This window comes from Bombyx mori, chromosome 28 (assembly GCF_030269925.1).
Source record: "Bombyx mori chromosome 28, ASM3026992v2".
NCBI lineage: Eukaryota > Metazoa > Arthropoda > Insecta > Lepidoptera > Bombycidae > Bombyx > Bombyx mori.
The window spans coordinates 10560529-10586382 of NC_085134.1; the positions used below are offsets into that span (position 1 = coordinate 10560529).

At 42.9% G+C, this 25854-nt stretch overlaps 1 protein-coding gene across 3 annotated transcripts; it reads left to right on the plus strand.

Moving 5' to 3' along the window:
• The first annotated feature begins 936 nt into the window (after positions 1–936).
• LOC101735995 (beta-1,3-galactosyltransferase 5) lies at positions 937–24098 on the plus strand. 3 transcript variants are annotated; one of them, XM_038021101.2, is made up of 3 exons: positions 937–1433; positions 9718–10433; positions 20179–24098. In XM_038021101.2, the coding sequence occupies exon 3, from the start codon at positions 20230–20232 to the stop codon at positions 21292–21294; it is 1065 nt and encodes a 354-aa protein (XP_037877029.1). In that variant the 5' UTR covers positions 937–1433; positions 9718–10433; positions 20179–20229; the 3' UTR covers positions 21295–24098. The 3 variants fall into 3 exon arrangements, with proteins under 3 accessions (XP_037877029.1, XP_037877031.1, XP_037877030.1); XM_038021103.2 differs by lacking the exons at positions 937–1433; positions 9718–10433 and adding an exon at positions 10767–10908; XM_038021102.2 differs by lacking the exons at positions 937–1433; positions 9718–10433 and adding an exon at positions 12232–13866.
• The last annotated feature ends 1756 nt before the right edge of the window (positions 24099–25854 follow it).

Consider the following 25854-nt stretch of genomic DNA (forward strand, 5'->3'; position numbering starts at 1 on the left):
ATTAACTTGAACTTGTTTACTGCAAGCATGTAAGCTGGCAGAGACTAAGATGTGGTTTCTACGGAAGAGTGGAAACTAGAAAGGCCTCAGGGCCGCCAATAAACCTTCAATCGTAAAAAAAGAAGAATATATGTACCCCGAAAAGATGTTTAGTAAATTGCATATATAATCTGACTATTGACTACCTTCGTAAGCATGAGCAGATTGTGGCTTGCTCCGAAAGAAGTGTGTGAATACTGACAACAAGCTGTTCCTCCGCTTGGCCTTCGTCCCCGTCAACAGTTGTTTGGCAGAGATTTAAAAGATTCAAACAGAATTATTTATCTCAGATTCTCCCAATATCCCTTTCTGATAACTTTACTACAATTTTCAAACAAGTCTGCTATGCGTTGAGCTTCATTCTATGATGAATACCTTGAATTCCAATTGCTGTGCTTTTGTGGATCTATTTGTTCTCCCTATATTAATTAACTTGTAGTGTAGATAATATGCAATGTTGCATATTGCAATATGACGTGTATGTATGTGCGTTGTCGGGCGACGCTCCTGCGAAGGCAGTCGTTCGCCTACCGTCAGCTAAGCAAGGTGTGCAATAAATGCCTAATATATCATCAGTATTTTATTGAAGAACCCAACCAAATGTTACTAAAAACTAAATGCGATAATTATTTATATCCAGGACCCATCTCCTGGTTTACCTGACTTCCCATGATCTCTAAAAATGTTCAGTCAATATAGGCGTCCGTTTTTTTTTTTTTTTTTTTTAATTCGTTCATTCATGTTTTAGTTTTGGTTACATACAACTACACATCTGAAAGTCAAATTTTGCGCTATGAATTACTTATATTATTTGTGTGTTTACCCTTATAACCCAATTATCGTTGACGCTGTTACATCATTTGTTATATTGATTGCTCCTAAAGTTTTTTTTTATTGCCCTTGTAGGCAAACGAGTATATGGCCCACCTGATGGTGAGTGGTTACCTTCACCCATGGACTTCAGTAATACCAGGGGCCAAGCCGCTGCCTACCTATAAGTAGGTACTCCCCACAAGCCTCGTTCGAAGAAGGAAATGTTATAGCGCTCGGGAAACACCATGGAGGGGATCATTCCAAAGGCGGGTGGTACGTAGCCAAGAAGATCTCTGGAAACGCACTGTGAATAAACGCAATGGCCCCAGGTAGTAAGGATGAACTCTACTCCGGTGGCGGGCGGTGCGATGGTAAAAACGAGATTATGGTATCATCTCAAACAATTCCTCAGAGCTGATTTTACTTAAATGATACCTAGGTATCTGTTAATAATCTGTAATATGTTTAATAACCTTAATCTATTTAATTACAATTATTTGATTAACTACAATGAATAATGAAACAATTTGATTTTTTTTATTATCCATAATGTGTTCATTAAATGTTAAAAATTAAATGTTGTAGCAAACCGACCGGTACGTCACTCTCGCGGCCGTATGCCCGCTCGCTATACATAGTTAGCATCTATGTCAATCTTTTCAACAGTGTATAATCTATGTTCCGGGCGCTTCCGTTTTGAGTGTGAATAGCGTGCGCCCGCGTCTAAATGTATTTATTGTTTAAAATTGAAAATTGTTTGTGATAAAGGAAGATTAAAATTCGAAATTCGATATTGGTGACTAACCCATAGTTTTAAATACCCCTGAGATCTACCCCTCACTATATCTGGCTGCCCAACGTTTCCTAATTTTTTTCTTGCTTGGACTAACAAAATGGCGCGCACGCTTTTGTGAAAAATTTGCTAACTATTGTATGCTGTTGGTGCTTAATTGTAAAGAATGCCTTTAACTAGAAATCAAGATCGCCAGCAACGTCGCGAAGACGACGTTATTCCTGCTGCAGATGCAAATGCCAACGAAAATCACGAGGAGCATGATAGCCCCCATGATCGCCCCCACGCCGAATCACGTAGCAACAATTCTACGTTCAACCTGGATGATGTTTCAGCGTTGATGGCCTCGCTGCAACGTTCGCAGGCCGAAACATTTAAGAACATTATGTCGTACGTGATGGAACAAAGATCGTCGACTCCGGCACCTCCGCCGATGCCCCCAGTGAACGTAGATGGTACCTTGGCGCGTTGCAGAGCTTCTTTCAGCGGTGCACCTGGTGAATCTGTTGAGGCCTTTATAGATGCAATTGAAAGCTATACAGAATGCGTTCAAGTATCTGACGCTAACATCATACGAGGCCTAGCCATGCTTTTGTCTGCTGATGCAGCTACGTGGTGGCTAGGATTAAAGCATCACATCTCCACTTGGAACGAAGCCAAAGAAAATTTAATATATGCATATGGCACCCGCCTTCCACCACATAGAATATATTTGGAAATATTTGCTTCCCCGCAGGATAACGAAAACACAGACAAGTTTGTTGCTCGTATTCGTGCGCTTATGGCAAAGCTACCGCGGGATGATATTACTGAAAAAGTACAACTTGATATGATATACGGGTTGCTTCATAATAGAATACGCACAAGATTGCGCCGTGAAGAAATCACATCTTTCAATTCATTATTAAACCATGCTCGGAATATAGAAGATTCGATAGAGGAGACTCAATCGAGACCAGTGTCGTCCACTAGTGGTGTCCGTTCGATCCGTGCCCAGCCGGCCCAGGCTGCGAGTCGGCCTGAACCGTGCGCCGCTCGTGCGAGGGCCCCGGCGCCGCGCGCGCGCTTTCCAAACTCCGCCGCGGCCGTCGTGCCCGCCACCGCTGTGCCTGTCGCTGTCGCCCAGCCTGCCGCTGCCACGCCTGCCGCTGCTGTGCCAGGTTCTGCAGAGCGATTCGTGACCACGAAGAAACAGCGTCCAGTGTGCTCCTACTGCAAACGGTTTGGACATGCACGGGAACAGTGCCGTAAGTTAAACAACCGAGGTGAGCAAAGTCAATCTAACTTTTCCGAGGGTGTGCAAAATGACAATAATGCGTTTTATAGTGTTCAGTGTAATGTTAATAACACAATTAGTTCTAATTTACCTGTTCAGAATGCAATGTATGATGTTAAGCAGCATGACAAAAATAATTTTCTGAGTAATTTTGAATGTCAAAATTTTTGTAACCGGGATGCAAATATTAATTATGCTACCATTAACAGAGGCCCTACTTCCAGAAAATCTTATTTTCATGCCTGTAATGATTCTGTGTCAAAGAATATTAACTGTAATTGCACTAGTAATAATGAGATGCCAACCTTTTGTGATTCTCATGTTTTATATAATCAGGATGTTCGGACAAAGTGTAAAAATTTAAATATTTGTTATAACCAGGGAACTAGACCTAAATGTAAGAACTCAATTTTACCTTATAATCAAATAATTGAACCAAATTGTAATAATTTAAAATTTTCAACTAACCATGACTGTGACACAAAAGGCAGTAAGTGTAATTTTGGAAAAATTAACGAATGTGTGGAAATTGATAATTGTTTGAAGTTTAATTATTGTACATGTGAGGGAAGTGTTGTAGCGTCCGTGTACGACCGTGAGAGTGATGATAGGTATTTGCATTTACGGCCTATTTTCAAAATTCAAGTTCTCGGTAAACAGGGTACTGCACTTATAGATACAGCAGCTAAGCATTGTATTGCTGGTCACACGCTGTATGCTCTCCTTCTGCATAAAGGTCACCCTCTTACTCCCTCCACTAGGCGAGTCAAACTTGCTGATGGGCATGTTCGGAATATGGATGTATTGACAACCATATTACCAGTGAGGTTAGAACACATAGTGATTAATATTCCATTTATAATCTTCCCTGATTCTAATGATAATGAAACTTTACTGGGTATTGATTTTATTAATGCTGCCAAAGTTATTATTGATTTTCATCGTCATGAATGGTATTTTAGTACTGATGCTAAGGTGCATTATAAATTACTTTTTGAACCTATGTCTCGTGGTGTGTGCATAGCTTCTGCTAACATGCTTCGGGATGATGAAGGCATGCACTTGCAATCAGCTGAGCGCCAAGCATTATCTGAGTTCCTTATTCGGCATGAAAGTATTTTTACAGCAGGGGGAGGTCCGACACCATTCATAGAACATTGCATAGACACCGGTGATCACCCCCCGATAGCTGTGCCGCCCTATCGCCTTAACCCTTCCAAGAAGCAGACGATGAAGAATGAAATAGAGAAGATGCTGGCAGATGACATCATTGAAGAGTGCGAATCCGCCTGGTGCTCTCCTGCATTGATGATACCGAAGTCCAATGGTAATGTAAGATTTTGCGTGGATTACAGGCGCTTAAATGAAGTAACCAAATCGGATACTTACCCACTCCCACGCATTGATGATCTTCTCCAGAGTACGAAGAAGAATTGTTACATGACCACAATAGACCTTCGTTCTTCATATTGGCAAGTTATGGTCCGAGAAGCAGACAGAGACAAAACAGCTTTTGTCTGCCCCCTAGGCACTTACCGTTTTAAAAGAATGCCGTTCGGCTTGAAGAATGCGCCGGCGACTTTCCAAAGGCTTATTGATCGTCTACGCTCCTGTGCTGCTTTGAAGGATGTTACAGTACTTGCTTATCTAGACGATTTGTTAATTATTTCAGAAGGATTCCAGCAACACCTACAAGACCTGGAAGCTGTTTTTAGATGTCTGTCTGAATTTAAACTTCACGTAAACAGAGAGAAGTGCACTTTTGCCAAAGAAAGGGTCCGTTATCTGGGCCACGTCATCACTCCAGACGGTGTGTCTCCTGACCCTGAGAAGGTCAGTGCTGTCCTTAATATGCTGGAACCATCTAACCTAAAACATTTAAAAACTTTTCTCCAAACATGCTCTTGGTTCAGGAAGTTTATTCCAAACTTTTCAAAGATAGCAGAACCGCTTACTCGACTGACCAAGAAGAATTACACATGGAGCTGGGGACCTGAACAAACACAGGCATTCAAAGAATTGAAGCGTCTGCTGACCACGGCGCCCGTACTTGTTCAAGCGAATTTTAAACAACCCTTAGTACTGCGTACCGACGCGAGCAACTATGCACTTGGCGCAGTTTTAGCTCAAGGGGAAGGCAAGGACGAAAGGCCTATCGAGTATGCTAGCCGCCTACTCACCGCAGCGGAGCGCAACTACTCTACTACAGAACGGGAAGCGCTTGCTGTAGTCTGGGCCGTGGAGCGTTTCAGGCCATACCTCGACGGCCAACCAATTATTATAGGCAGTGACCACCAACCCTTGCGTTGGTTGCTTTCTTTAAAGTCTCCTGCTGGTAGGTTGGTCCGTTGGGCGCTTAAACTCCAAGAATTTGACATCAGATTCGAGTACACCCCAGGAAAAGCTAACGTTGTCGCTGACACATTAAGTAGACCGATCTGTTCCAACGAAACACAAAATAACTGCGGCATCTGTTCTGTTATTTGCGACCTGCCCACCAAGTCACCTACCCAGTTACGTCAAGACCAGTTGACTGATCCGGAAATACAGAAGATCGTCACAGAACTGGAAGGAGTGGATGAACTTGCTGCTAAAAGATGGTCAGAAAGAGGATTTCTAATGGAACAAGGTGTTTTATATCGACTTAATCCGGATTCTGATGCCGAGGCTCCACAATTAGTCATTCCTGCCCATCAAGTGACCGACATTCTCAAAGAGCTTCACGATGCCCCTACCGCTGGACATGCAGGAATTGACCGGACTTACCAACAAGTCTCACGTCTGTTCTACTTCACAGGAATAAGAAGAATCATAACCGACTATGTAAAGGCATGTATCCATTGTCAACGCTATAAGGCTGCTAATACCAAGCCTCCAGGTCTATTGCAGACGCCGGTGATGAACCAGCGCAACGAGGTCTTGGCAGTTGATCTTTTCGGCCCGTTACCACCTGGAAAACAGGGGGAGCGTTGGATCTTGCTTATAGAAGATACTGCTACGAGGTGGACAGAACTTTTCCCATTGAAGGAAGCTACTGCTGAGGCGTGTGCACATGTCCTCATAGAGGAGTATTTTATGAGGTTTGGTCTTCCACGCCGACTAGTTTCTGATAATGGCGTACAATTTATTTCGGCAGTCATGCGTCAATGCATGTCCATCCTGGGGATAAAGCAAAACCTTATCCCTCTCTATCACCCAGAAGCAAACCCCGCCGAACGCAAAAACAGAGATCTTAAGACTTTATTAGCACAACTCGTGGAATATGACCACACTTCCTGGCCAAACATGTTACCAGTGATTCGGTTCGCTCTTAATAACGCTAAATGTCGCACCACAGGTATGTCACCTGCTTACTTGTCATTTGGCAGAGAGATGAGGTCCCCCACAGAAGTCACCCATGACCTTCGTGCTGTTCTAGACAAAGATAACTTTGTTCCCCAAATAACTCCCTATCTCAGGAAATTTGTTAACTCCTTTTCAGCGGTGCGCGAACGTGTAGAGACGCTTCAAGATAAAGCTAAAGGGTATGCTGATCGTTCGAGACGGCCCATTGAAACATTCAACGAAGGTGACATGGTTCTCATCAAATCACACGTCCTCAGTAAGAGCGCTAAGAGCCTTACTTCTAAGTTTGTTCCAAAACGCGATGGTCCGTATCGCATCGTTAAAAAGGTCAGCCCTACTACTTACCACGTCGCGCATGTTGACAAACCTGATGAAGTTTTAGGGAAATATCATGTGAACGATCTCACTCTATACCGTGAGAATCAGAGTGATGCTCTTCCGCGGCCGGCGATGCCTAAAAAGAAACGTGGTCGTCCCCCAAAGAATGTTAAAACAGATTCTCGAGTTCCAGGGCATATGACGACACGGCATGCTGAACCATGTGCTGAAGCTCCACGTCTTTCTCCCGCAGCTGGTGGTATGGTTGGTCTTGCGCCTGTCCCTCAGCCCAGTAGTAATGAGATGCTAGTCCAGGAGCGAGGGCGTCCTCCAGGACTAGAGGGGGAGTATGTAGTAAACCGACCGGTACGTCACTCTCGCGGCCGTATGCCCGCTCGCTATACATAGTTAGCATCTATGTCAATCTTTTCAACAGTGTATAATCTATGTTCCGGGCGCTTCCGTTTTGAGTGTGTATAGCGTGCGCCCGCGTCTAAATGTATTTATTGTTTAAAATTGAAAATTGTTTGTGATAAAGGAAGATTAAAATTCGAAATTCGATATTGGTGACTAACCCATAGTTTTAAATACCCCTGAGATCTACCCCTCACTATAATGTGTTAATGTACATGTAATGTGAATTAAATAAGAATTATATAACTAGTCAGGTCATAAGTATTGTCACACAGTAAAAACTTTTCTTTTAGAATGCTGGCCACAAAAAAGTTTATTGAATTCGAATTTCGAATTGTTCATGAAAATAAAAATGTACCGTAAAATGGGGCGATTAGGGACAAATTCCAACTTTATGAGCAATTTTAAGGTAGTTGTTGATGTATATAATGCTATATCAGGATCAAAATGATTGAGTCTTGGGGGCATATTTGTTGTCTAATTTAAAATTATGCAACTAGCATTCCAGTTTAAGCAAAAAATGCAAAAATAGGTGTAATCCCTATTTACCCGAAAATTGCGGTTAATTGGGACGAAATGAGAAATTTGCTAGGGTTGGCACTACTTTTATATTTATATAGAGTTTTAATTAATTTATTTATTTAATTGCACCAACAAAGTGATCATCAATAAAAAAAATTGAAAAACTGACAAAAGTACATGGCAGACATCACCTCAATTATAGGTGCAATCGACAGTGCTGATATTTCTATCTGGGTTAAGAGATTAGGTGTGTCGGTTATTCCATGGATTAATCAGATGAATACCCCCACTCTGAACAAATATTAAATATTTTATTATGTATTACTTAGACATTTTTGTCCACCTTGAGATTTCATTGATTTTGTTACATGTCTCTGCAAAATCAACTTACTTATATTAAATTGCTTATCTATTTCAAATAAAGACTTATTCCCAATTTCGCTTCGAATAAACCAGATTTTTACCAACAAATTTAAAAAATATTGTTATAACTACATAGACAACCCTACAAACCTGTACCTATTTATACTTAGGTCGTTTCCATTTCACGTATTTTCATCCCAATTGACCCCTTTTTCGTTGTTATTTGTACCTAAGACGTCCCCAATATCCCCAAAAACAACAGATTTTTACATGTATTTTTATTTAATCAAATACATTGAAACCAATAACAACTGAGACTTACTTTTAATATATATGCTGGTTCAAACACTAAATAACGTTTATAAATCATAGTCGTCTTCTATTATTATCAAATAAATAAAAGAGAGCAAAGTTTCTAGCACTAAAATAATTACCACCACAGGAAGTTAATTTGAAACGCGATTTTTTATAAGTTAGCAGCTATTATCATGCATATTCAGAGTTGTTTTGTGAACTTTCAACATTCTACTATTAAACTACAAAAAATGGAAGATTTTGCAACGAATATAAAACTTATATTGAGCGTCGAAAGATTTTCCCGGTTTTATCCCGATTCGCCTCTCAATCCCTAATCGCCCCATTTTACCGGTACCTATACTTTTAGAATTTTACTCATTTTTAAATATGGAGTGGACGCTTAAAGAACCCCGTGTTGCAGTTATTGCGTTGCATCGTTGCGGTTACGCGCCAATTCAAATTTTTAACATACTGAAAATTTTGAATATAACCAAAAGATTCGTTTATCGTACCATCAAACGATACAATGAAGACTCTAGTGTAGATGACAGATCAAGAAATGGTCGCCCTCGGTCTGTTAGGACTCCAGCAGTGATAAAAGCTGTGAAGGCGCAAATTCAAAGAAATCCCAAACGTAAGCAGAACTGTTGGCCCTTCAGATGGGGTTAAGCAGAACCACGGTGAAAAGGGTGTTAAATGAAGACTTAGGGCTTCGGGCATATCGAAGAAAAACAGGACATACTTAGTTTGAATGTTTGTCTAATGGACCTGAGACTGAAGAGATGCCGCGCTTTGTTGAAGCGGTACGCGGGAAAAAAATATCGGGAAATTCTTTTTTCGGATGAAAAAATTTTTACCGTAGAAGAGAGCTAGAACAAACAAAATGATAAGGTGTACGCACACAGTAGTGAAGAAGCGAGCAACCGTATTCCGCGTGTCCAACGAGGTCATTTTCCATCCTCGCTCATGGTATGGTTGGGAGTTTCTTATTGGGGCTTAACAAAGGTACATTTTTGTGAGAAAGGTGTAAAAACGAATGCAGTTGTGTATCAAAATACAGTCCTGACGAACCTTGTGGAACCTGTTTCTCATACCATGTTCAATAACAGGCACTGGGTATTCCAACAAGATTCGGCGCCAGCTCATAGAGCGAAGAGCACACAAGACTGGCTGGCGGCGCGTGAAATCGACTTCATCTGGCACGAAGACTGGCCCTCCTCCAGTCCAGATTTGAATCCGTTAGATTACAAGATATGGCAACACTTGGAGGAAAAGGCGTACTCAAAGCCTCATCCCAATTTGGAGTCACTCAAGACATCCTTGATTAAGGCAGCCGCCGATATTGACATGGACCTCGTTCGTGCTGCGATAGACGACTGGCCGCGCAGATTGAAGGCCTGTATTCAAAATCACGGAGGTCATTTTGTATAAACTTTAGTGTCATAAGAATCTATGTTTTGTTAAGTTCATTTTGGTATATGAATGGTTACATAATGAATAAACTTGTTTCAATTATTTTACATTAAACATGTGACAGAATTTATGACCTGACTAGGTATGCTTGACATTAAAGCCAACAGACCAGATTGGCAAATTGCTCAAGCCATTGGTAAATTCTCATAAATAAATAAAAAATTAAGTGAAAATATTGTTCGAACTATAAAATCAATAAGGTAAGTTTTTGAAAGAGATTTGAAGATAAGCAACGAAATTGTAATCGTAATCAATGTGGACGATTAAAGCAGTAAGTAAGTAATGATGTATGTAACGATATGAATCATTAACATAACCGCGCACATACGTAGTTACTGAATTCAGTTGCTGTAAATAGTCGGCACTTCTGTTCCAAACTTTCAGCAATTGGTTCGTAAGACTATTTTGTCTAAAGTAAAATATGTTTTTGTCTGCCTCTTTTGTTTCGGAGAGTATGTAAGGTTCTATCTGACTTTTGTGTTGTCTGTGGTAGCGACAGACTATTCCGTGATTGGTGGTGGGTCGATTGTCGATTTACGACATACGTACCTACGTAGTCATTACTGTCAGTGGTAGTCATGAGTTGAAAATTTTAGTTTGCGATGTGTGTATTGTGAAAATATCAAAATTATTCGTTTATTTGAGTCACGGTTAAGCGTGTGATGTGTCGCAAAAACCGTTATCGAATATTGCGGGGCATTTTGTTGAAAAGTTAGCGAATATCGAGGCGCAGACTCCCTGTATCCAGGCAGTAACGCGTCCCCGCAACATAAAACTATGGTGAGTATCTACTGAGAATCACAACACTTAATAAATACAAAATAAAAAATAAATTGTACCTAATGTATTATATTAGTTTAATATTGCTCATTTAATAAAAAATATATCGTGTAGTTTCCGATAGGAACTAGGTAGTTTGTAAGAATTTAATGAATGTTTTACAATCAAACTCAACATACAAGTAAAGTTTGTATTCAATACCTACTAGATGAATAAGAATTTACATATAAGTCTGTAAACATTCGAATTCAAGTTCATTGTTCCATTGCATTTGTCCGTGTTTAAGAGCACTAAGTTCATGCCTACTTTCTTCAGAAAAACTATATAATACAATTCATAACGTATAAAACGTAGTACTATAACAGCTGTACCATTGTAAGGTATACTTTTTGCACAGCAGTGGATTGACATTAGTTATGAGCAGGTTTTGTTAATTTAAGTGAATTGTTTGCACAACTGATATTATCATCTGCAGGTCTGTAATAAGTATTTTTTACATTCATTTATTAGACAATGTACAGTCATGACATTAGTCAGACATGACATTAAGTTTTTATTTCTAAGTTCAGGAACATCATCAAGCAATAATAGTCTGATAACTGAAGATCTAAAATATGAATTCAATTAGCATTAACATTTCTGAGAAAAAAAATATGGTTTTATTTAAAAATATGTCCCATTATTTAAAAATGAACAATAGAAACCTTTTGTTAGATTGGAAAAAACTGTATAAACACCATTTTTTTGTGGTACTTGGGTTTACTTTATTGAATACTAAAAGTTTTGTTACCAGAAAAGTTTAATTTATGATAAGTAAGACAACTTTAGTTAACATTAAAGTAACTGTTAATCTTAGTATGTACTTAAAGTGCTTTTGCCAATAGGTATGTAATTCATAAGTTACACTTTGCACACATAATTGAAAATTAAATAAATTATTGAAATTGAATTTATCATTATTATTAAAAGGTTTTAAATAATTATCTAATAAATAATTAAATTAATTAAATTAAATTCATAATTCCAATTTCTTCAAATTGAAATGAATATATTTTTTTGTGACATTCTGGAAGAATCCGATCACTAAACAAGATTGTAACAAAATATAGATTTTGTGTTGAGTAACAATATTTTGTAATAAGTATATTCAAAGTATATTTTTCTTCAAGTTAATAAGGCAAAGACTCTTTTAATTTATCGTATTACATTATAAAATGCTTTGAGAAATGTAATAATAAATTATATTGAGCACATTATTTTTTGAGTAGAATCGTAGTTAATAGTTGCTAATTTATCTTTTATAGGATAACAAGCTACCTTTATATATTAACGCTTGCACACCCATATATTCTGCCATTGCATTTTGAGCGTTTCTTCATTTCTTCTCTTATTTCTGCTGTGTTGCAATCATCTATTTTGGTTTGAGGGGTTGCATAGCCATTACTGTAATTCATTATTATGGCTTTATGAGAAAATTACTAAAAATATAAACTAAATTTAAACACTGACTATGCATTCTAAATACGTCTCTGGACACATCTATATTAAATGAGAATAAAGTGCCTAATTTAAAGCTTTGTTAGCATAATAAATATTATCTCTAGCTCATGATAACAAAGTGTACTCAATGCACCTTGTGCAAATGTTGGAAAGTACATTTGTTCTCTGCATGATAGTGATAGATGTGAGCTCACACATCTACCTGCTGAATATCTTAGATGACGTGTTATCTACAATGTGTACTATGTAATGTTTACAACACATTCATTAAAAATATTTGTTTGAATCTCAGATTGTAGAATAATTAATAAACAGTAATTTATTTCTTTATACTAAATACCCACATCATTTAAACGTGATACATATTAATACTACCTATCTCTGACTCTCAGTAAAATATTACATTCACTACATCTTTTATAATGAAAAACAATAATACTTAGACATCAATGAATATAGTTAAAGTACACATGATAATAGTGTGAGTCCTGATTAGGTTGAAACAAAAGTGAGTTTTATGCTGCAGTTCATTGGATATTCTCACGGGTGGTTCAAAATCAGATCAGGAGTTGGAGTTGGTATATACTTCAACAGATGTTGCAACCACTAGTCTCGGACAGTCTTCTGAGCGCAGACGTACATACTCAAGGAAGTCATGCGTGCCGATTTGCAGGACGGGACAACCGTTTGAGTCTGAGCCAGTTGAGTTTTTAACCTCATGTCTTAAGTGGGTGGCTTCGTTCAAGTTGTGATGTCAACGGTCCCCGGCGACCATTTGCGACTGGTGGGGACAAGATCTTCTGCAACTATCTACGCCAAATAAATAGAAAATGTTATTTCTCACATTATAATCGAAAATAATTGATTCGTTTGTTGAGATCCTGCGCTATGTTGCAAATTAAATAGCCCATTATAATTCTCTAAATATTTGTAGAAAAAATATTAATTTAATGATTAACCTTGAATGAATCACGTATTTATAATTGTTCGGCAGCGTGAGTGGGATGGATCACGCGAGGTCGCCGCCCGGGAGGCGGTCCACTCCACCGGTACTTAGCACTTTATGACTTATCCATGTTAGCTAATCAGTCAGTTTCCCGCTTATTTATCGTTACCGTAAACCCGTGATCTACAGCTATAACCCCCCCGTTCTGCTTGATCTCTGAACATGTGCTCCAGGCTATTGTCGGTACAGGCCTATCTATCGCTAGCCACCAGCTGCAGCGCCCTACTCTGGTCGCAGCAGCGGACACCGCCGCGGTGTAGCTGATATCGATGCTAGTGGTGACATGAGTGACGTCATCACATGAAGTAGAACTCTGTCAGTCATTACAGTGCTACTTGTTAGGAACGAGAATGCTTTCGTGAGGTACGCTACGACACAGTTGAGTTTCTTTATCCCCTGCGTTAAAGTAACAATGTGGTCGTAGATGAAGACTGTTAGGTAATTTCTCTGTGTACATTTTTGTGTGTGTTCTGTTCTGTGAACACATAAGAATAATCGTTTTTGTAGAAAGGACCTAATATTAATAAGATCCTATCACCAAAAACTAATTGATTAACATTATCAATGCCATTGATAAGTGTTATGGTGTTTGCGATACATAGTCGGTTCCGCGTATATTTTGATTTGTATACAATTGAATATTTTCGCTCTAATTCATATATTATCGCGCGGCAAACATAATGATATGTAACGTTCGATCGATATCGTCACTTTCGAACGAAACGGCAGATCGATAGAGGCGTCACAACCGCGCATACACATCGTACACGCGTAATCACCGTGCGCTGCCGCAGTCACGACTCCTCGTCCACGAGTGCCACTCATACCTACTCCGACCTGGTGACTTGGTGCTGGCGGGCGGCAGCCGCGCGACGGTTACCACTTCACACCCGGCGGGCGGACCATAAGCTCCTTCACACGTTTGAGGTATAACAATGATCATTATGATATTATGACAAAGACTTTGAATTGAAATTCAAATTGAATTGTAATGTTAAGTCTGGTGCAGTCAAGCGTGACCTAAACTGTGTGTAATTGCATATTTCAAAATGAGGAAAATAACGCGAGGCTTAGACGAAAAGTGTTGTGTGAACAGGGCAATAGCGGCGCCTCCGCGGCTCCCGCGACTAGTCGCTCGGCCACGTTTACATGTCTCGTAGTTAGTCTCCTGTAATGAAATAACTCTAGCCTAATTAGTTAAATTATTCTAAGAGTCGTGGCACGGGGATGTGCGCGCGCGATGCGAGGTGAATGAACTCTGTTGCACTCGCAACGTGTAGCCTGCAGGACACACACACACACACACACCACGATGTCGCTGGTGGCTCGTACCTACAATAGTGTACCACGGAGCAACATGCGGGTATTCTGTTGCTGCGCGGTCACCTCGCACTGCGCGTGAGTCATTGGTCTGCAGCTCTGCACGCCGCCGCGCCGTGCCACTGTGCACAGTATGCGCTGCACGTTTGACCACTACATTGTCTGCAGCGATCTGCATTCCGCGGTTTACATGACGTATGGACTCTATTGTTTGCTCAGGGATTCATCGACCTTGCTATTCCACAAAAATCCGTGCTCTCCTCTTCTACGCTTTTCATCCAGATTATCCTATTCTTTTGACCCTCAGCGATATAATTACGTATTAACTAAGTAATACTATTCCAACAATGTATATTAGACAATTGTGCACAATTTTGTATCACACTGTATATCTGCATAGAAACGGCCAGATATGTAATGTAGTCTCGGGCATGTGTTCGTAAGCGTATGTATATGTACCAGTTAGTCGTTAAAGCAATGCGTCCGAGACACGATGACACGGAGCACCCGCGCCGCCGCCGCGCGGACCTCAACGATTGACCAACGCCTCGGATAGGCAAATGCGTAAATTGTTAGTAATCAAATGCACGGTTTGTTTTTTCAAGAACAGCCTGATTCTTGCCAAATATTTTCAGTAGTGAAATCCAAAAAGCACAAAAAAATAAATAAAAAAACCCATTTGAAATCGGTGGTAGAGTCATGGCTATGAGAGCGCCCGTAACGATCTACTTTTGATGTGGTTTCCCCCCAGGTCAATTTAGAGACATGCATTTCTTTTATATACTTTATATTCCCCACTCGCAATCCTAACAATTCAAACGTTTGAAACTAGGTGCAAACAGGAATTACGTGCTCCTGCGACCGCTTGCCACTGTGACCTAAGCCTAACAAACAAGCTTACATTTAGAAATACAGTCATCGGAGTGAGAACGATGAGACTCACTGATCCAAACGGTTCGAAAGAATCCGCTGTCAACATGTATTACCATATCCATACATCAAACGAGCTGTCCCGGTCAATGAGCGGAGTGATTTGTCAACTGCCTGCTCAATTCGCTGGACAGACATCAAACATTCGACTACCCCAAACTTGATGTTCCTAAATGTCGTGGTGGCCGGGCGCATGCAGCATGCCACAGCAGCACAACGACACCGAGGTGTCAACACAACTAAAGGAGCTATAGCGATCTAACCGACAAAAATCTAGCTCAAGACATACACTAAGTTAAGTTTCGTTCAAATAACAAATGTGTCTAGCTGGGTTCCAAGTTTGCGCCTCGTAGGGGTGCAACGGGGTGAAACATTTATTATAATGACTGACAGACGACAGCGAGCGAAACCGCTCGGAAACGCCAGTTTATGATTACGTACCGCCGACGCGCCGACGTACGGAAATACAGTTGAGATAAACGTTTATAGAAGATGTCGCGGAAACCAGGGGCTCGCGTGTGTTTATGCGAGCTAGCGGTGAAAGTGAAACACGCGACCGACTCGGATCGACACCTACAAATTAACTTTCAACTTCAAACGTTCATGATTTTTGTGCCGGAGTAAGTCGCACATACCGGATTCTTCTCCGTTAATCATTGGGTCCCTGCAATGAACAATTCTTCATAATAAAATGAAACGTTTGCGACATTGACCGAGTGCAGGCCTGCGCGCCGATAACCTTCCGGCCGTCGCTAAGATCAATGCAAACATTAGCCAACTTGTGTAGCGCGACGTCGGAGGTGACGCGCGTTGTGCAACTCGCGGCGAGTGGAGCAGGAGGCCGCGTCCTCGGCACTGGCGCCGACGGAACCGCGATACCATCCCTGTACTGTACCTGCTCACTATGCTAGCTAGTTAGAGAACTGGTTGAAAGTGATAGAACACAATACTGTTACGATATAATGCCTCCACGTGTACCAGAGGTGAGCGGGTGAGCGGTGACAGCGTAGAGACACGACAGACCTTGTACATGTACATATGTACGTACACATGTATGTGCCGATAACACACTCGCGGCCCCGTGCTGGACACAATCATATCTTTGTGCGTCGTGTCCCGCGTCAGTTCCGCGACATCTTTGTTTTTAATTCAAATCGGTTTAGATTTAGTTCCACCGCTTCACATGATTACATGAAGTACACTGTTTTTTTCTGGTAGTCTGAAGTATTCCGAGTCTGTGGGGGTACGCACCGCCATCAACTGATTATTGACGTGACGGAGTAATACTTTCCGGTTTAAAGAATCAGACACCTTGACACTTGGAACTCGGTCCCGAGATGCATTGTGAACAGGCATGCACATATTCTGTTTCAATAAATTTTCGTTAAATACCTTCTAATTTATTTACGGTTCTACAACTTCGGGAGAAGTAGATGGTATCATGTGAGTGTGATCTATGCCCGACTTGAATGTAGGCTCCGGAAGGTACCGATGCATGGCATTACGTTCCATGCAGACACATATACGGATCTAGCTATATAGCCGTATCTAGTAGGTATCATTGCGTTTACCTTCGAAATTTTGATCTTTTATCTTAGCAGTATAAATAGCGCTTACATATAAACACGTTCCAAAAATCTACTGAGTGCCCGTAAGCTCTAAGTAAGTCTTCTGTACTGTGCCTATAAACTTTCTAAAGTTTCGTAAATGCACCAGGAGAGTTTGCTTGGCGTTCTGTACGAAAAGCTTAGCCGGCACCCGGAACCCTCAAGGTGGGCGCCAGGTTTATATAAACATTTAACTGGTCGCGGAACCCCAAGAACAAATTTCGTCACGACCCTCTGCCGCCGGCGCCGTGTCGGCTCGCGTGTCAAGTTACACTACACAATACAGGAACTGCCATTTTACTGTCTTCTCGCTTGTAACCAAATATTATGATGAAGCACCGTCAAATGTCATGGCTTTATAACGTTGTGTGTATACTCAGTTAGTTAACGCCGACACACTGGGGAGTCGACTCTGAGGTAGTTAACTCGAGCCGCAACGCCCTTCGAACAGTTTTGTAGTCGCGTCTCCAAACAAATGCCGACCTGGTATTGCTGGTATCCACTACCAGATAAGTGCATCTTACGTCTATGCCAATAACTAGCGACGTTCTTTCAATGTAAACATTACACATTAATTTATGAAATGTACAACGCACGTGGTTACTATTGATGGCCGATGCGTACAATAAAATATGGTCGTCCAGCTCACGCGCTCTCCGGACCTTTTTTACCCACCTAGTCGCTGGTAGCCTAAGGGGCTATTCCAACCACACACGGACGTGTATCTTAGCTCACGGGTAAAACCTGAGAGAATTTGTTAACACTAGCCCGACCCACTTAAAATATCCGATGAGAAACTCAATGGGCTGTGTGTTTGCGCTGCCCCTTCGCCTGTGTGGTATAAGTAATAAGCGGTGGCCACGATAAGAGGGTTACCGTATCGCGCCGCTTTGTTGAAGTAACGTTCTGACGCTACCTTAGGATACTTACGGCCTGGCCACGGGGATCGGCGGTGCGAACAGCGAAGCGGTGGGCGAGGCGACCATTCGCGCAGCACCGTTTGCAGGCCACGGGTACTCACGTTCGCCGCCGCGACTAGTAAGGAAGTCCGACAGCGAAATGTCTATATCGAAATTATCTCGATATTGCTTACAAATTAATAGTTTTTTGGTTCAGGACCTATTATTTGGAAAAGATTGTGAAGTACATGATTTGAATAAGAATCGGAGTATACCTATAGATGGAGAATTCCACAAGAAGTACGAGAAATACTTTGGGTGGCTAGACTTCCAAATAGCTGGTCTAGCTAGTATTTCAGCTATTTTATTTTTTTATTGCTTAGATGGGTGGACGAGCTCACAGCCCACCTTGTGTTAAGTGGTTACTGGAGCCCATAGACATCCACAACGTAAATGCGCCACCCACCTTGAGATATAAGTTCTAAGGTCCCAAGTATAGTTATAATGGCTGCCTCACTCTTCAAACCGAAACGCATTACTACTTCACGGCAGAAATAGGCAGGGTGGTAGTACCCACCCGTGTAGACTCACAAGAGGTCCTACCACCAGTAATTACGCAAATTATTATTTTGAAGATTTCATTTTTATCACACGATGTTATTCCTTCACCGTGGAAATCAATCGTGAACGTTGAGTGTTGTTGAGTACGTATTTCATTACAAAAATTGGTACCCGCCTGATATTCGAACACCGGTGCATCGCTCAACACGATTGCACCGGACGTCCGTTAGGCCACGACGACTTTAAAAATATAAAATAAAAAATAAATAAAAAATATAAAAATTTCGGCGTTAATTTTTCGCGGCGAAAACAACTAAACTCATTTAATCACTGCACTATTCGCCGCGACTACCGCTCGACTCCGTGGCTCGCGCCGTCCGTATTCATGCATTTGTTTTGCTCGCCCGCCGCATCGCGCGATTCGCTCGGTACATTTCGCCGGTCGCTTCGCCGGTCGCCGGTGCGCGTGGCTTGTTAGGTACATTTCTATGCGCTTGTTTTAGTCGCTAGACGCTTCGCCGTTCGCACCGCGCGAATATTCGCATCGGCGAATGTCCCGTGGCCAGGCTGTTAGGTATCGGTTCTACCTCGGGAACGCTTGCACGTCCACGCAGTGGCCCTACGCGTTTACATAAACAATCCTAACACAATGCGTGTGTGTAATGTCTCTCTGGTCGACGTTATGTTTTACAAACAATACGACTTGAATAATACACGTGAACCGCGTGTTTCTGCTATCGGATTACGATGAGGCCGCTCGCACAGACGATCCCACGAACAACATCTACTGATATCCTCCCGCTATTTAATACATTCAGAAGTCAGCAGCACTTCTGTCACTTATAGCTATTATTACTCTCCCTCCGTGTGTACTCTGAATACTCAGTTAACTTATTTCTAACAAAGCTCATAAAGGCAATGAGAAATGCCGTTAGACACACACGCGAGCAGGTCGCGCCTCGCGAGGACTTCGACAACTCCTAGCTGACACGGCACTTGCTCGTGTACTCTGCAAAGCTGCGGAAACGACAATGAAGCTCTTCACTTAGCCGCTAACTGACGATGCGTCATGCGTGATTACATTGTCTACACTGAAGGGCGCGGTTATCACTTGTAAATGAAAAATAAAATAAATAACCGGGAACAAGTCACGCCCTGTCACCCGGCCCCAATTTAGTCGAACATACAACCCTCGACGGAACAGTTAGGGCCGCTAACTACTGCACCACACAGTCATTCAAACTCGTGTCCGTGTGTGTTTTTCGGTATTCAGTAATCATTAGCACTCACTTTTATAGCTCCGAAGTTACATATTGTAACAATAGAATAACATATAGGTACACTCGAGACAACCAGATCGAAGATGAGCTGAGAGGGCAGAGGTCCGGCGCCGCGCGGGCTGCGGGTCCGTCTGTCCCGGCCGGTCGACTTTGTGATGCTGTGTTATTACGTAGACGAGTTGTTTGAGTGAGGTCACTTATTGACTTTACATTTCTCTTCACTGGGATTATTACGCGACTCTGATTCACTATATCAACCATTGCCAAAGTAAAGATGATCTTTTTTAAATGTAACAAAGTAAAGTGAGCTGAAAGAAAAACGCGCCAGACGGCTTCATTCCGGGCCGGCAGCGGCGCGAGGGGCGACTGTTGACTCGACAGGTTCACTGCAGCAGAACTCTTTTACGTTCGGTATAAGTCCTTACTTAATGCAGTTGAAACCCGACTTTCGGGTCGCAAGCTGAGTGCTGACTGTCACACTGTAACTATCGACTCAGACCTGAGGACCGAGAGACGAGAGCTCGACTGCCGATCTAAACCTATTAAAAGTCATATAGCTTTATAACATTACAGTTTCAGTTGTATCTCGCTTCCGGTGTTTTTCTTTAGTTTGTTATTGAACGTGGTGTTTTGCATTTCCAGGGTCCGTGGTGCCGCGTGTTGTCGGCTTGCGGGTGAGGCCGCGCGTGCGACATGGGCGCGCTGCGACGCACGCACGGCGCGGCGCTGCTGGCGGTCGGGGCCCTCCTACTCGTGCTCTTCGCGCACCTCCCGCCCGCGCCGCGCCCTCCCCCCGCGCCACGACCGGCGCCTCTACTAGTGCCACCCTCCACCCCTCCCGCTCCCTCCAACCGCACAGTTTCCACCCGCGCGTCCCAAACTACAGCGCCGCCGCACCCACCCTCGCCGACCCCGCGACCCAAACCCGCGCCCCTTCTCACTAAGGACGTCTACGTGAGTGGACACGAGCGGCCCCACCCTGAACTGTGTCCGGCGCTGGGGGCACACCTCCGTATGTTAGTGCTGATCACGTCTGCGCCCTCGCACGCTGAGGCGCGCGCTGCCATCCGTTTCACCTGGGGTCACTACGCGGCACGCCGGGACCTCACAATCGCCTTCATGCTGGGCACTCCGCCCCCTGACTTGCGCTCCGCCCTGGTCGCCGAGGACGAGCTGTACGGGGACCTAATTGTGGGCCGTTTCCGAGACTCTTACTCGAACCTCACGCTGAAGACGCTCTCGATGCTGGAGTGGGCGGACACGTACTGCCCGCGAGCGCCGCGCCTCCTGAAGACGGACGACGACATGTTCATCAACGTGCCGCGCCTGCTGCAGTTCGCGGCGGCGCCGGCGCGCGCCAACGCGACCCGCACCATCTGGGGGAAGGTCGTGAAGAAGTCGTACCCGAAGCGCACCACCAAGTCCAAGTACTACGTGTCCCCGCTGCAGTTCTCGGGCAAGGTGTTCCCGGATTTCGCGACGGGGCCGGCCTACCTGCTGACGACCGACGTGGTCCGCGAGCTGCTGGCGGCCGCGCCCCGCGAGCCCTACCTGCGGCTCGAGGACGTGTTCGTGACGGGCGTGCTGGCCGCCAAGCTGCACGTGACGCGCCGCCTCGCGCCGGAGTTCTACAACAAGAAGGTGCAGGCGCACCCCTGCACCGTGCAGCGCGGCGTCGCCATACACATGGTGCGCTACCACGAGCAGTTCGACCTCTGGCGGAAGCTGCTCGACGGCAAGACCAAGTGCGCCAGCTAGTGCGACGACTAGTGCGCCATCCAGTGCGCCATCCAGTGCGCCGCAGCTAAATTATTACCAGCCACCAGTATCCACGATTTACGTTCTTTTTATTTTTGTGTCTTAAAATTACACGAATTGTGATTATTTACTAAAAAAGAAGTAAACATTGAGATTAAGTAATGATGTATATGTAGTGCAGTAGTTAGGATATGCGGGGTGCAAGACGAGACCTTGCACCCGTTATTTTTTGAAAAGTTTTGAAGATTGATGGCGCGTACCGGCGGCCGCCTCCAGCATGTTTGATTGATTTCATTTTGAGGGGAACTCTTCCATAACGCTCGGAACACTTGCACAGACGCTTGACATACACTTTTGAAGAAGATGAACTTCTTGAAAAAGCTCTTTGGCGTCAGCCTCTTTGAATTTAATCCCTAAATTATATCATCTTCATCACTTGTATCATCGGTATTCCAGAAATTGTATCCGATTATTGTCCCCCTCCTTTCTAATCCTCTCGGTACTTTTAGGCATTTCAAGCACTCGACACCGTTCTCGTCGAACTCGTCGAAGGGTTGGTCGTGCCCCCAGTCGTCGCCCGGTCCGCCCGGATCTCCCCGGAGCTGTCCAGCGGATGGCGGTTCCGTTCGAAGTAGTTATCTTTGAGGCACCAGAAGCTTCCACAAAGACTCATTAAATAGAATAGTGCCGTAGTGCTGCTAAGTACGCGCTGGCCGTCCGCTGCGCTCTACCGGAGCGGCTTCAGAACAATCGAATGTGGTGGCGGGCGCATGTTCCGTGGACCCGCCGTCCCCTGGCACGCCCTGCTTAACAAAGAGACGCCGACAGCGCGCGCGGAACTACTTCACAATAATATTGTCATTAGCAGAGCGTCTTTTTTTTTTCCTACCTAAGCTGATAGCCTTAAGAGGCTATTTCAGCGTAACCTTAACTAGTAGGTGAGCTCACGGGGCTCAAACCGGACGATGTTGCTAACACGAACCCTAGCAAGAGCAGTGCTTCGCAGAATCTACCACCGGATCGGAAACGCGACCCACTGAGAAAATCCGGCGAGAAACTCAGTGGGCGCAGAGCGTCGTTGGTACTTATAATACTTATACATATAGATGGGCTCCACGTTGTAGCGGCGAGAGCTGCGTCGTCTCGTCGTCTCGCTCGGCGGGGGCCCGCGGGCCGGTGCATGCCGACGTGGTACTGTGCAATTTGTTTTATGTGCATTATTACATTACAATATACTGTATTTATATTATTCATTTCTACTGGGTTTTTATCATTTATTATTATTTAATGAGCTTTTGTTCTTTCTATCATCGGCAAAGAAATTAATAAATGCACATTGGGCTATAAAATGTACAAGCAAATGAAATATCTGATGTTGTCAGAATAAAGTTGGTAATCGCGTCGTTCGCGGGCACTATCGTCATTTTGATAAAACTGACATAACGTGTAACGGTTGTGATTGTTGTTGTTGTGTTAACGGCTCTAACAGAACGCGCCGTGGATTGCGTCAGTGTGTGTCAGTGTGTCGGCTGCGTGCGCGAGGGGCCCCCGGGCAGCAGCGCGGTCGCGACACGAGGTTGTAGTCAAGGAATTGTTAGGTTATTGTAGTTAGTCGAGCACGTGCCAGACAGAGTCTACTGCGAAAGCCGGGGACGAGGTTAAACTTTATTTTTTTTTAAATGTAATATTATAATAATAATAATAATATAATAATAATAGGTAACGGTTTCTTTTATTATTTACTTGAAATAGTACCTGTTCTATTTTCAGTTACTGAACAATATAACACATGAAATTAAATATAATAAAAGTCATTTAATTGAATTGACTTTGAGCCCGTATCTATAGTTATATATTTCAATAATAGCTAGTGAAAGTGCGATGTAAATTATTAATGATATATAAATAAACGAAAGCAATATTCATGTTAATTATAAATAATATCTGTAAACTTTAATCATAAGTACGTAAATTATAGTTATTGTTTATATATATGAGAATAGATAGAATATATAATACATTATCTGCGGAGTCGGCCCGGCCGGCGGGTGGCGCCGCGGACTCCGCAGATAGCACGGGCGCCTTGCTCGTTGCGCGACTCTACTGTATCATTATCTCGCGCCATACACTAATTGTGCGTGACGTACCGATACTACCAGCAGCAGTAGTAGTAGTAGTAGTAGTAGTAGTAGTAGTAGTAGTAGAGGCCGCGCACTGAGCGACAGCGCTCCCGCGGGTGCGGTAGTGCAGAGTAGTTTGTGGACGTTACTTATTATTTGTAAGTGTACATGTATTATGGACGAGTTGTAAAGGTTTGATATTGTTCGGTCGATCTCCGGGAGCTAACTGTGGGATTGTATAATAGTAACAACGGGGCCGAGAGAGACGCTCCACTTCCGACCTGCCTTACTGTAACAATATCAAGTCCGACACGACGAGATTAAATCGAGATTATATTACAATTAATATATGTGAAATTTTTTCAAATTTTGTTTGTTGTATAATTGTTAGAAGCACTCAGTTTTGATGTTGGGTCCGCCCCGAGCGGGCCGGTGCTCTCGACCACTTCTAATTCGATACGATCAACCTTTGTTTGTAAGATATATTTTTATTTTATTTTTTATATTTTTTTAAAAGAGCAGCACCACAACAAATCTGTTCTGTAAACTAGATCTGTTGTGATCTCGCCCGTTAATATTGAATGAGATAAATAAAGAAACAGCGCGCGATGTAACGACAAGTCGCAGTGAGGGGCGGCGCGTGGGCCGGACTCGACTTGTCGTTACTACGCCGACATTATTATACAGGCTTGTGTTTCATTTGCGCACGACGACAGAATGCCACCCGTTTTACAAAAAAAGTACCTACAGATTCGAGACCGCTCTTCAACACATCTCGGCAATGGGTCCAGTTGAGACGCCCTCGCAATTTCAAAAGCGTTATCTTTATCACCAATTGTCCAGCCTAGCTATACCTTACAGGTCGTAAGGTATAAGGTAGGTAGTCATTACATAACGAGTTTGTATTAATTTTGTCAAACCCAGATCTAAAGATCAATGTTGCTTAAAAATCGATAGTGTTTCAACTATCCAAAGTATCGATTGTCTGAGAATGGTATCAATACATCGTTTATTTTCTTTTTATCGTCCATAGCATTTTTTTTGTACAATTAAAAATAGAAAAAAAAATGTGTCGTAGAATTCCTCCACTTCACTGTATTTTTTTATATTGAACGCAACTGAACCGTAGAACTTATTAATATTTCTTTTGGAGGAAATCCCGGCGACCCGGTGTCAAATAGTACTAACGGCAGTGTTGCCTAATCAGGTACGGCATACAACATTAGTCGTTGAATCGATAATTAATTGATGTTCGTCAATATTTAGAAAAGACCACGATTGATAAACATGCTTGTCCTTCAAATATTGGGAAAAAGTGAGTAATGTGTTGTGTATGACCGCAAAAAAAATTGTGCTGTGCATCGACATCTGTTTCTTCAGAACAAAAGTTTCCCAAAGCAGGGTTCATTGTGAATGAAAAAAAAAAAAAAAAAAAAAGCGGCTGAAGGAAAATAATTTGAATAGGTACATAATTATTACCAATCGAAATTTAAATGTTTTAAAATGTAATTATTAGGTAAATGTTCAATAGTTAATACTAAAGTATACAAAGTTAAGTTTCATTTTATTATACCTATAAAAGATCGATTAAATATCAATAGTATCGTTTTTTTTTTTTTTTATCTCCAGCATTCGTTATTTAAGCAACACTACGAGAGATGCTTGATCGCTAAATGGGGCACAATCAAAAGCGCCTTATTCACGATCCATCTTGCTGTACGTCCCGCCAAGGCCATGCACGATGCACGATGCATTTAGCGCTTTATTCACGATCCATCACGGCTGTACGTCAGCTCAAGGCCGCAATTAATAATAATTATCGACGTACGTCAAGCCTATTCATGATCCTTTTGCATCGTGCATCGTGCATGGCCTTGGCGGGACGTACAGCAAGATGGATCGTGAATAAGGCGCTAAAGAACGAATGTAGGCTAATATTATATATGTCGGCGCGCGGCTTAGATCACAAAGCGCATCCGTACCCTTTGTCAGCGAGCGCCGCCGGCACACTTGCAACGGTTGACGGCAGGCGGCTTGGATCACAGAGGGCGTCGGCACCCTTTGATGGCTCGGGTCACCGGCATATTTGCAACGATCAACGGCAGGCGGCTTGGATCACAGAGCGCACCGGCACCCTTTGACGGCTCCGGTCACCGGTACACTTGCAACGTTCGTGGCGGTCGGCTTGGAACACACACCGCAGCGGCACCCTTTGATGGTGTGGGTCGCCAGCACACTTGCTGACTATAAAAAGAGCTGCTGTACAATCCTTAGCTCATTCCGATTTGAGCAACCGACGCGCGTGGACGTGCTCATTGTTTTGTCGGAAGTGACTACCGGTGATAATAGATCATTGTTCGTGGCACATCTGTGGCCCAAGTGTTTCTCGGAATTTGTACCTGCGCCTAATTGCAAGGCATTGCCGCCCGGGAACTGTGCA